The 13,538-nt window shown below is 44.0% G+C and overlaps 1 protein-coding gene across 1 annotated transcript in view; it reads left to right on the top strand.

The window, feature by feature from the left end:
* Window positions 1-13,538, top strand: part of LOC138513799 (transcobalamin-1-like) — an 89,345-nt gene that overhangs the window by 54,804 nt on the left and 21,003 nt on the right. Inside the window, exon 6 of the mRNA XM_069628898.1 lies at window positions 5,470-5,656. Coding sequence (XP_069484999.1) covers window positions 5,470-5,656 — 187 coding nt within the window. The remainder of the gene's footprint in view (window positions 1-5,469; window positions 5,657-13,538) is intronic.

A 13,538-nucleotide genomic window follows, 5' to 3' on the forward strand; every position in this document is an offset into this window, starting at 1 on the left:
GATTTCTTATATATGTAAGTTACTTTTATTTTGGGCTTGACTTAAAAAGGAGTCCCTTCGCCTTTTACAGTGCTACTCTTGCAATTGATAAATGCACACCTTTTCACCGTGCAGAACTTGCATTTTAATGACAGCTTCTTGGTAAATACCATTTTGGCGCCATGAATCACAGTCGGGATATTTTTTGGTGGTAATATCTCCAAACTGGTTGAAAAGAAAACCGACCAAACTTCTTATCCCCTTGCTTCATTTGTGTTATCGAGATGGCCAGGGCCGCCTTTCTTGGCAAAATTTGTTGCGCAATTTTCAGAGTACTACACACATTAGTTCCCAAATATTTAAAATGGGAAACTTGTTCCAATTTTTTATTCTTTACTTACCATGAAAATGTTCTCTTGCTAGGCTTTCTCGATTTATTTAGGACAACCACCTTTGATTTAGTCACATTAATCTCCAGTCCCACGACTCAAAGTAATCGTATAAGGCCGTTAATGCTCTATGGAGACCTACTTGCGTATAATCTAGTAGAACTAGGTCATCAGCATAAAGCAATTATGGAATATGCAAGTCCCCCAGACGAGGTGGAAAAATATGAATGCCTTGGAGAGACTTTCCAAAATCAGCTAAATACGCATTAAATAGAAATGGGGCCAAGACGCACCCTTAACGAAGGCCCCTCTGACTTTTTATCCAATCTGACATTGTCCCACGTGTGTCCAACTGGACCCTAAATCATGTCTGAGAATGCAGAGCTGCCAACATAGCCAGCAAAGAAATCGGACAGCCCTGAGATTTTAACTTCTGCAGAATTCTGATCAGACTTCAGAGTCCATGGTGATGCAATAAGGAGTACCACATGCTTGCAGGAAACACCCCAGGTTACAACCATGCACACCTGATACAGAGGTTCGGCTAGTCCTGTGGTATTTTTATCATGCTGCACAGTCCATGGCATAGAATATGGAGTAACCACATGCTTACAGGACACATCATGATAGATCCATGGTAAACTGGATCAGGAGGTTCCGCTAGTGCCGCAGTATTCTAATCATGCTCCACAGTCCATGGATGCAATGTGGAGTAACCACGTGCATGCGGCGGCTCTTCAAGACAACGCCATGTATAATGGACCCAGAGGTTTAGCTAGTCCTGTGACATTTTGATCACAATGCACGATCCATGGGGATAGAATATGGAGTAGCCACATGCATGCGGGAACACCTCATGATAGATCCATGTATACCGGATCAGGAGGTTCGGCTAGTATTGCAGTATTCAAATCATGCTCCACAGTCCATGAGGCTGCAATACGGAGTAACCACATGCATTGCGGGGACACCACATGATAGATCCATGCATACTGAATCCAGAGGTTTGGCTAGTCCTGGGGTTATTCCAACCGCACTCCACAGTCCACAGGGAATACATTTTGAGTAACCACATGCATACGGGAACAGCTGATGATCTGGGTATGTTACCGCACACATGCCGTAACTCTTAGTTCTTTGCGTGGCGGATATGTGAAATAACGGTTGCTAGTTTAACAATTTCTCTCTCTCCAGTGCAATTTGTCGGATTATACCAATTCTAATGTTATTGAAATTGCTATGCATTACTGCACAAAAGTGCTACCACATGTGGTTCCGGTTATAAGCATAGCTGCAGTAGCCCTCTATGCGGCCTTGCATATTAATATAGGATGGAGTGCAATTTCTGGTGAAAGTAATTTTCTGAGTAGATTTTATTACATCGCAAGCCTCATAATGAGGGTCTCGTAGGCTACTTTACTCAGCTGTTGTAATCCCTGCCCCTTTTGTAACATAGTCATTATCTGTAAAAAAAAATCTAAAACAAATTAGGTAATTTCAAACGTCTGAAGGTTATAATGAACAAATAAATATGATCCAAAAACATGTGCAACCCCCAATAAAAGACACGCATCTATGTATCTATCAACATTTGTAAAGTGCAACATAAATCACCAAAGGTAACAAGGCGCTGGCAGATGCAAATAGACAGGCAACAAGATCTGCATCAAAGGGCATTCCAGAGTTTTCAGAAAAGACCCTGCCACTGCATCGTTCCAGCCGGTATAAAGGTACAGTTAAAAAGAAACGTATATAGAACACAACGTTCACCTAGGTTGATAAGGTGAAAATTATAATGTATATTACCACTCGGGGAGTGCTGGCCAACCACACGAGGCCCGATTACAGAAACTTTGCACTTGCACATGAGAATATTTGCACAGTATTAGTAGAAGGGCAAAGTTTGCCCTGGGGCAAAAATGCATTGAAACTTTGCCCAGCGCTAATACCAAGTAAAATTGCACTTGCACCAGTGCAAAGTTTCTGTAATCTGGCTGGCTGGCAACCTCTTCGGTAACTGCAAGCATTGTTGCAGAGTTGTGAGCCACCTAACAGCTGTCCACAGCTCCAGCTGTGTCCCCTTTCTCCTCATGTAACTCTACGTGAGCACAGGGACGGCATCTGCAGGTCGCCAGCGGTCGCAACTGTGACCACTGTTGCCTCCCTTGCTACCCTAAAAAAACAAAATAAAAACTTTTTTTTTAAAATGTAAGCTCTTGGGCTGTGGCCACCGCCATGTGGCACTTTGTTTCTGGAGTGGTTGGCTTTTTTGTTTAGGCCTCTTAAAAAAACGGGGGGTTCCACAAGTGTAACATTTTGAGCAGGGACCCAAAATAATAAAGAATAGGAATAACAAATAATGTATCTTTCTGGAATTCTATACAATAATTGCTAAGCTCATGAAAGGTTTATTTCAGGCACATTTCAGGGGGTGAGTCACTGATTTAGTCTGTTCTTAAACACCTTCATCCTTCTGAGGTCGATAATTGAGTACCAACTCTGGCTGGGTGTATATTTGTTCTATATAAAGCGTTTAAGCGTACGTGCTATACAATAACACATCATTATCATTTGGCCTTGGACGTCTGCTTGCATTCACAGTAATTATGGCAATATGGACCTATACACACTGATATTAACGATACATATGGTGATTCATTCTTGTATGAAATGTATATCACATTATAGTGACATCATTACCATTTTATTTGTATTGTTATTAGGGACAATGCTATGTGATGCCACTTCCTGTTTTTTCAAGGGGTGAAAGGTTGTGTTCCATGCTTCCTGTGATGACTCTTCAGGGTGGGGTCAAATGGCATCACTTCCTGTGATGTCATCAGAGGTCAAGGGTCGTGTGATGTCACTTCTGCTACCACTGGCATTTTGGTGAAATAACGTTCCTGCGTGAGCACCATCTAAACAGAAAAGTGGCTTTCTCATTTCTGTTCATTTTCCTTTCCAGCCATCTTTGCAAGTTTTTAGTTAGGAGGAAACCTTGTTTATTCTCAGAGGACTTTACAACTTCCCTCATTTAAAAAAGAAAAGCACCTGGGTGTTCGGCTCAGTTTAATAGCCATGAAGCCCACTGGAGCAGCTGACAGCCGACATTACAGGCACCATAAACCGATCCTCGCTTAGCTCTGACCTTTAACTTGGCCCCAGAGCCTTAGTTCCCTGCAGCATGTTTATTATCTATAACAATGCAAAAGTGAAAATAATAATGGCAAAAACAATGGGCCTCATTACACGGTAGGCGCTAAGGGATTACCGGCACCGGTAAGGTCACCGGTGCCAGTAATCCCTTAGCGCCCTACTACGAGGTCCCTCAGCGGGTCCCGTCCTTAACGCCTCATCTGACCAGGCGTTAAGGACGGGACCCGCTGAGGGACTTCAGAGCTGATAACGGTACCGCAAATTGCGGTACTGTTATTAGCTCCTTCCCCATTCCCATTGAGCCCTATAGGGGCTCAAATGGGAATGGGGAATGGTATTTGGAATGGGGATTTACCAGGTCCTCCAGGGTCGGAATGACCCGGTAAGTTCCCATACCGCCTACCCGGACCCGGTATGCGGGAAGGGAGTAGCTATTCCGCTAATAGCGGCATGGGTACCTCCTACCGTGTAATGAGGCCCAATGTAACTTATTAGAACAGTAGAAAACATGTTTTTAAGTATTACAAATAGCGCAGTAAAAAATAATCAACCTAAAGAGTGTATTTTAAAATTTTCTGAAAATCTAAAAATGTATTATTTATTATTCACAATTACGAAAATAATTAACTCCTATGAATTATTTAAAAAAATGTATTTAACACATTTCAAAATATTCAGAGTCTCCAGTTTTCTCATAAAATCAACTGCGCTCTCACCATCATCTGTCATTCCACCCTCCAGTGAAATCGCCAATGCAATTGAACTCTGTCACTTAGGCCCAGTGCAGTCTAGTCATCCTCTAACACTTAACAATCCAGTGTTCCCCAGTGTGCATGTACCCATGGGGTTTTCTATGGTGTGAATGTAGCTGGGAATCAACGGGGCACAGCACAAAGATGAGGGCGGGAACATCAATGAACAGAGAAGAGAGAGAGGAGAAAGGAGTACAGCTGAGGTACTGCGAGTAACTCATAAGCCCAGAAGCAGCCCAAAAGCCTGACTCCCACCTTGAGTGACTATTCAAACCAGCTCGAACCTGCTCGACTTACTTTGAGCCACGCCATGATCTGCAGCCTTTGGCACTCTAAGTGCTTTCCTGCTTTTTGAGACATCCCGACGCCAATTCAATCCATGCAAGCCAATCATGCAAGCCAATCATCTCGGCTCAACCGCCTACTGGACTCAGTGGAAGCGATCAACTTGCTGCATCTCAACCACCAATATGACTGAGATCACTGCTGGTTTAGTAGTAGAGTGGGGCAGCAGCTTAGGAGCTTTACTCACTCCTCATCCCTATACTCCTGAAGAACTGGTCATTTTGTCACAATGAGAGCACAACAACATACTATAGCAGGACACTATATCATAATCTATTTTGGTAATTGTTAAGAAAACCTTTCAAAAACTGCAATACCCTATTGTATTTTGATTACTGCTTCCAAGCTGAGACAATCTACCCGACTGATGAAATGAAAAGAATGGTTTAATCTTGAACCCACACTCACAACAAAGATTCTCATTTAAATTATTAACTGTTCTTAAATATAACATCTATTTGTCCAAAAAATGCAAACTAAGTTTTCATCACAAACGTCTTCAGATTTGCAGAATATTCAATGGAATATGTTGCAACATCACACAAGGACAGGTCAAACTTTCTTGTAACATTTGATGTTTGAACTTTCTGTGCAATCTTCACATAGGAGTTGGTACAATTTCCAAACATTAGACGTTTGTACAACATTTGTTTAGGATATGGCTTTCACCAGGTGCACTGCAATGCAGACCAATGAATTCCAAATAAATGTACATGTCAAGTAAATTGCAGCAAAAATATTGTTTAGCTGACCCGGAAGCTCACCTTCTTACCTAGTACTTCCTGTTCCAGGCTCTGCTGTTTCCCTTTCAGAGTCCTCACATTGGTCTTTCTTTTTCCACCCCAAAGGCCCTGTTTGTGTCAGGAGATTACTGCAACTCGTCACAGTGGAACTGCACTCAGACTCTGGAGACTGCTTTAAATGCGATCCCTGAGGGTGCGTTTGATAATCCTATGGCAGCATCTCAGGTCACTCCCTCCCTGGGTGGCCGGACATACCTGGAAGTCAAAGGCCTTGACTGCGCCAACGACCAAGGTAAGCATACCTCACATTGCAGAAGCGCTGTGCTAATATTTAGCTTTTCCCAGAGGCGCCCATGGCCATACGGGAAATTGAGGCAGACCAGTGCCTCTGAAAGATGTTCTAGACTGGAGATGGGGCAGTCACATGTCAGGCAAGTCTGCAGCGTGACTGAGCGTAAGCCTTGCTTAATATGTAACTGGCACAAGCCCAATTCCTCTTTCTAGGTCACTGGTGAGCAGCTCATTTTGAATGCCAGCTCATGATAGTTCTCATATTAGTCAAATGTAACAGGACAAATCAAATCTCTGTCTCTGTTTATGGCATTTGTTAACTGTTGGCCGCATGTATGGACTGCTGGTCCTCGGGTATGGGTTGCTGGCCTTAATGTGGACCGCTGATCTCAGGTGTAGACTACTGATCTCACTTATAGATGGCTGGTCTTTGAAGGGCACTGATGATTTCACGTGTGGACTGTTGGACTCAGGTGTGGACTGCTGATATCACTTGTAGACTAATGAGCTCAAGCGGTAATGCCCTCCCGAGTGAGCGACCTATAGCTATTAGTACTCCGGCCCGTTAGACCGGTGTACTAATAGTGTCTTTTTGTCAGTTGCGAAACAGCTTTGCAACTGAAAAAAAGAAGAAAAAAGATGGCCACTAGGGAAAAGGGTGACCTTATCCCTTTCCATGGCAGCCTTTGAAAGATGGCCACCTGGGAACGGGGAAAAGGGTGATTAAAAAAAGGGAAGGGACAACATGTAGTCCCTTCTCCCCTTCAATGGCAGTCTGGACGTGGCTGCAAACAGCCTATCAAAGGCTTTGTTGGGCTGGTAACGATTTGCTTGTTGAAAACTGATTGTCGCTCGCTGGGTACTCATATCCTCTATGTACTGCTGTACTACCTCATGGACTGCAGGAATCAGGTCTGGATTGATCTTCTCACTTCTTGACTCTGGGTCTCAGGTCTAGAATTCTGGTGTCAGGTTTGGACTGCTGGTAACAATTGTGGATAGATGATCTAGTTTTCCGTTGCTAGTTTAATCGTGTGCACATTGCTCATGCACTTTTGCTCCATGTTTTTTACCACATTAAACTGACCACGAAAAACAGACACATTACGGATGATCTGATGTGTTGTCTGCCAGTCTTGGGTGTCCATCACCTATCTCCGTTCTGGACTGCTGATATCACTTTGGAACAGCTGTAACAACTGCTGCTTTAACAGATGAACTGCTTTCTGAGTTGTGGATGGCTGGTCACAGATGTGTGCTGCTGCTAACACTTGGGGACTGCTGGTCTTTGGCGGAGACTTCTGGTATCACTTGTGAATGGCTGGTCTTATGAATGTGTTGCTTCCTTAGTTTCACTGTTCAATTACTGTTCTGAGATTTGGACTGTGGTTCTCTCAAGAGGACTGCTGCTAACCCTCGTGTACTGCTGGCCTTCGCTGTTGACTGTTGATTTCACAAGTGCACTGCCGATCTTGCTTGCAAGTTGCTGGTTTAGCTGGTAACTGTGGATGAGCATCGCCCACGCGGGTACTGCTTCTCTCAGTTTGTATTCATTTGATAGACAAGGATGTGAATTATGACCAGAAATGACTTACAATAACACATTTGCAGATGGGAGAGGCATTCCCCGGAATGCCACCTGCACAATAGCAAAAAGATAGAACAAGTGGTGAGCCAGTTTGTGACAGCGTGAACAAAATGGGACATAGACAGGGACAAAACAAAAAAAAAACCTAGGGATCAAGTGCTGCAAACTAAAGAGGATATAATGTTACATCATTCCGTGACACTAGAGGGGCAACTGGGGTCAGCTAGGGAGGGTGGGGAGGAAGTGAGGAGAGCTCCATCTTTGGAAAGTAGGTGAAATTTAAGATGAGCTTTGAAGCTATCCACAGTTGGGTTGAGTGTAATTGTCACGGTAAGTGCGTTCCAATGGAGCAGGAAATAATAAATACTGGCCTTGTCACACGTGTTAGCCTCAAGCATGGTAGATTTCTAGTTTTCTGCATACACATTTTAGGCCTTGTGGTTTTTTTATATTTAAGACTACTTTGGCAATATAAAACGCTGCATTGGTCTCAAACACCTACCGCCACTCACCCTATGGATTCAAGGGTCTCATCTGCTGGTGTAATGTGTGGATTACTGATTTCACCTGTGTATTACAGTTCTTAATTGGGAACTGATTGCCTAACTTGTGAACTGGCGGTGTTCCCACTGCTGGAGTGCTGCTCTTCATACCCTATGGAGAGCTAGTGTTACTTCTGAACGGCTGCTGTCACCTGTCAGTTGCTGGCCTTGCTTGTGAACTTCTGGAATCACTTACGTGTGCAGCATTTGTAAAGCATGTAACTGCGATAGGCATGGTCTTGAAGCTCTGGGCCAATCTGGGGTGTAGTATTGTAGGATCGTGGTCGTGCTTTGCAAGCATAACATTGCATTATATGGGAAATTGTTTTTGCAGAGATAGCTATAAAGGTGAATCATTATAAGTAAGAATAACTGACTGAAGCGCCTGTAAAGTGTTGACCTTGTGTGTGATCTGCTGCCATTCCTTGTGCAATGTGTAACTCGCGTGTTGGCTGCTGGGACAAAGGGGCACTGCTTGTCTGCCTTGCAAGCTGCCAGCTTCATGCAAGCACCACTAGGCTCATTTGTGAGTTCTTAGCCTCATGTATGAGCTGATGATGTCACTTTTGAACAGATAGCCTCATTTGTGAATCGCTGGCCTGACCTGTGAACTGCTAGCCATGGATGCAGCATGCTACCCATACCTGCTGCTTTTTCGAGGTAGCACTTCTGCTCTTATTGCCACACCTCTGTTCTGCTGGTCTTACTTCTTCTTTGCTGATCTCAGCTGTGTTTTCAGGATGGCAGCTACAGCCATAGCATCTGTGCTCTTCTGCTCTCAGCTGTACTGTGCAGGCCTCAACTGGGTTTGGCTGCTCTCTTGTGTGCTACACTTTTCTTACCTGTGTTCTAATTGTCTCAACAGTGCTCAGATGGACTCCTCTGTGCTCTGCTGATATCGCATCTTGTGCTCACCTGTGCCTTGATGATGGTCTCTCTGTACTCTGAACGTTCAGCTGTGCTTGGATGGTCTCACCCACATGTGGTGTGTTCCACTCCCTGCACTCTGCTGGTTCCATGTTTGAATTGATGTACTTACTTATACTTTTCTGATCTCACCATTGCTGTTCTGCACTCATCTGCGCTCACTCAGTCTTCCTAGTGCTAGTTTGTTCACACCATTGCTTTACTGCGCTCACATGTGCTACAGTGGTCTTGGCTGTGCTCTGCTGATCTCACTGATGCTCTTCTGATCTCACCAGGTCTATGGTCTCCCTTGTTCTCTTCCGGTTTCAGATGTCCTTTTAAGGTGCCACCCACATCTGATGTGCTCTTCTCCCTTTTACTGGTCTTACAAGTCCTATGCTCCCCTCACGTGTGCTCTCTTTTTCTCCCTTATCAAATATTGGCCTCACATGGACTCTGCTGCTGACAACACCTGTGCTTTGCTTGTGCCCACCTGTGCTCTGCCATCCTCACCAGGTGCTCTGTTGATCTCATCTTTGTTCTGTCAGTCTCATATGCTCTTAGCCAGTCTCACAAGTAACGTGATGGCCTCACCTGTGCTCTGCTCACATCACTTCTGCCTTGTTATCAGCTTACCACATACCTACACTGCTTGTCTCCCCTGTGCTCTGCCGGACTCACTGGTTGCCTAGAGATGTTACCTACGATTGGTTTGTGTCAACTGTGCTCTGCAGTTTTAACCATATACCTTTAGCCTCACATTTGTACTGCCTTTCTCTCCTATGTGCTACTCCTCTCACCTCTGCTCTGCCAGTCTCACCTTTGTTTGGCTGTTCCCACCAGCGCACTGCTTGCCTTACTTGTGCTGTGTTGTTGGTTCCTGTGTTCTACTTGCCTCACATGTGCCTCATCCATTTGATCCGTGCTATAACTGTGCTTTGAATGTCTCACCCATGCCATGTAATTTTCACCTTTTGTTACATTTATTCTGACCTGTATTTTTAATGTCTCAACTATGCTTTCTTGTACTCATCCATATTATCCTAGTTTCACCTGTGCTCTACTTGTCTCACTTTTGATCTGCTTGTCTCATCTGTCCTCTGCTAGATTAATCTATGATCTACTCCTCTCACTTGTGATTTGCTTTTCCCACCTGTGCTGTGCTGTTTACTTCTATATTCTGAGGGTTTCACATGGGATTTGTTTGTTGTGTTAGTGATCTGCTTGACTCAATTGCCCTCTGCTAGGTTCATTACTGTTTTGCTTATCTCACTTTTGTTTTGAGGGTTTGTAGTAAAGACAAATGACCCAATAAAGCTTAATGGAGCTTTAATCAAAGGCCCCCGGAGGTTGGGCTGCGAGGCTTGAAAATGAGTTAAACACTCTCATACAGAGTGTTTAACTCTAAACATTCCACACTGACGTAGGGTCAGTGTGCGGACAATATAACATCTCCCTTACGAGGAGGAAGGAAAGGGAAAAGAGGAAGGGTGGGGAGAAAAGGGAAAGGAGAACAAGGGAATATAACTGTAACTACAATTTTTTTGAAGGTTTCCTCTTGACAGTAGTCTGTAGTACTTCGTGCATCAATAATAGACGTAGTCATCATTGTAGTTTCAAATGATTCTCCGGTTCCTCTTGGAAAGACTGACTGTGGGGTCAGCGATTACGTCATTGTTCTCATCACAGTCTTGTTGATGTGTGTCTTCTGGCTGGATAACATCTCTTGTCGGTATGTCCTTACTTGTACTGGTTTTTTTGTGGTCTCTCTCTATTTTTACTAGGTCATCGCCGGACCATTTCTTTCCATCCTCCAACAGTACAGATTTGCCATAGCATCTCACTACCCTTTGTGGGGATCTGAAGCGGGATTCTCCCTTGAGAGTCTTCTTGGGTTCTTTAACACATACCAAATCTCCCTCTTGAATTGCCATCTCTTTTACTTTGTTTTTTGAGTCATAGTATGTTTTGTATTTGCTCTGTTTCTCTCTTACACGTTCCTGAATGTGATCCATGTCCAATCTCACCTCTCCATTGTCCATAAAGATCCAGGCTGGTCTGAGTCGATTGTAGGCGATTCTGCCTCTCATCATTGTGAATGGTTCGACACTGGTGGTGGAGTGTGGAGTTGTCCTGTATGCACATAAGGCCTCCTTGAGTGTCTCTCTCCACGGAAGTGTGTTGACGATGGCCAATTGAATGACACTTTTCACTAGCCTGTTCATTCTCTCTACGAGGCCATTGGAGATCGGATGGTATAAGGAGGTGGTGATATGATGGATAGCTTTATCTTTGAGGAATTCCTGGAATTCTAGTGACATGAACTGTGACCCATTGTCTGAGACTAGCTCTTTGGGATCACCTTCCCTATTGAATATGCCCGTCAGGAATTCAGTGATTTTCTTTGTGGTTACGTTTGTCTCTGCTACACCCCACTCCGTCCATTTAGATGTATAGTCTACTAAGACTATAATATAGATTTTGACCGCTTCTAAATTTTCAAATGGCCCCATGATGTCTATGGCCAGTTTAGACCATACATTCTTTGGGCTTTCAATTGGCTGTAATGGTGTTTTTCTTGTGGTTTTTGACTTGTCGCTTGAGGCACAGGCGGAGCAATTTTTGACCAACTCCTCTGCTTCCCTCCACATGTTCGGCCACCAGTAGTTGCACCTTAAGCGGTTCTTGGTTAGACTTCTCCCAAGGTGCCCTTCATGTGCTAGATCTAGCAATTTGTTTCTGAGCTGTATCGGTGGGATTATTCTGTCACCTCTGTAGATGTGTTCTTTGTCCATGTATATTTCTTGTCTGATAGGCCTGAAGTCTGTTAGACTTTGGGATGGTGTCGCCCAATCATTTGTTATTGCTTTCCTAATTTCTCTTTGCTCAGGATCGTCGTTTGTCTTGCTTTTCCACTCATCAATGGGAATGGCTGGATTTATGGTTGCTATTATGTCTTGGTCTGGATCTTCAGGTTCAATGTCCTGATTGGTCGATAGCCTAGAGAAGCAGTCAGCCACTTGATTTTGTGTTCCTGGAGTGTAGCATATGTTGATGTTGTATTGCATAATATCAAGGATCCAACGTCTTATTCTTGGGGATATGAGATGAGGTGTCTTTGACTGAAGGACATGCACAAGTGGTTTGTGGTCTGTTCTGAGTGTAATGGGTAAACCCCAAATTAAGTTCCGAAAATGTTGTAGGATCCATCTTACTCCCAGCGCCTCTCTCTCTATCGTAGAATAATTTAATTCTGCTCCTTTTAGTACTCTGGATGCAAAGGCAATCGTTACTTTGCCCTTGCTGTGGATCTGCTCCAGGACTCCACCTAGACCGATCTTACTGGCATCCACTGATATAATTGTCTTTGCCTTGCAGTCAAACATGCTTAAAGTGGGTGCTCGATTGATATTATGTTTTATTTCCTCAAATTCTATTTTGCATTTCTCGGACCAGTCGAACTTGTTAATCTTCTTCATGATACTCCTCATGTTCTTGGTCTTATCAGCATAGTTACCTACAAATTTTGAATAGTACTCGGTCATTCCAAGAAAGCTTCTTAATTGGTCTTTGTTCACTGGTTCAGCGATGCTTAGGATATTGTCTATCAGTTCTTTCTTGGGACTGATGCCATTTGAGTCTATGCAGTGGCCAAGGTAGGACACTTTGTTGCATTTGATGTTACATTTTTCCAATTTTAAGGTGAGGCCACTTTTTTGAATCACTCTTAATACACTGGTAAGTATTGCATCGTGTTCTTGTTCTGATACGGCCGATATGAGGATATCGTCTTGGAAACAATGCACTCCTCCCAAACCTCCAAACAGGTGTGACATTAGTCTTTGGAATACAGCGGCGGCGGATGCGAGGCCAAAAGGCATCCTTTTGAATCTGAATGCTCCCAGGGGAGTGACAAATGAGGTGAGGCTTCTGGAGTCTTCTTCCAGGTCTATTTGGTGATATGCAGATGAAAGATCTAGAGTACTGAAGTACTTTGCTGGCTTCATGGTCGTTAACAGCTCTGATATGTTTGGGAGGGGATGCCTGTCGATCCATATGTTTTTGTTTAGGTCCCTTAGATCGACGCACATTCTTATGGAATTATCCGGTTTCTTCACAAGTACTATGGGAGCAAGCCATTCTGAGCTCTCAATAGGTTGTATAATGTCCTGCTCACATAAACGCATAAGTTCTTTCTTTAGTGCTTCTTTTGTTCCTATGGGGACTCCGCGGACTCTGTGGGCTATAGGAATGGCCCCCCTCTTGAGAATGATCTTGTGCTGAAACCCCTCTAGGAGTCCAATTTTTCCAGAGAACACCTTGGGAAACTGTAGTGCCAGGGTATCTTTGATGTTTTTTCCATCATTCAGAACAGACATTATGGGGTTCTCCTCTCCGGGATGGATTCTCACACAGAGAGCAGCTTGCTCCTCCCAGCCTACTATGGATGAACCTTTGTTTGCTATGAAGAGCTTGCAGTAGGTCGTTCTGTCACGGAACTTGAGTTGCACCCATGTATAGCCAATAATGTCTATGGGACTCTTCCCATAACCCGTAGCTTGTACTGTAGTGTCCTTCAAATCGCTTATTTTACCAGATAGTTCAGACAGAAAGGTTTCTACACCAACCATCGTGTATGGGGATCCTGTGTCCACCATTACAGGCAGTGATACTCCGTTGATCTGCATGTTGACCCAAGGGCCCTTGGAGTGTTGCAAGGAGGTGACGGTAAGTATTTGTATGGGTGGACTCCTTAGATTGACAGTTAACATCTCATCGTGTTCTTGAGTGTTTTCGACAGCTCGCACAGTGCCTCTCGTTGGTCTGGCAAATGGCCTCCTAAAACT

Source organism: Ambystoma mexicanum, chromosome 12 (genome assembly GCF_040938575.1).
Source record: "Ambystoma mexicanum isolate Mex_15411 chromosome 12, UKY_AmexF1_1, whole genome shotgun sequence".
Taxonomy (NCBI): domain Eukaryota; kingdom Metazoa; phylum Chordata; class Amphibia; order Caudata; family Ambystomatidae; genus Ambystoma; species Ambystoma mexicanum.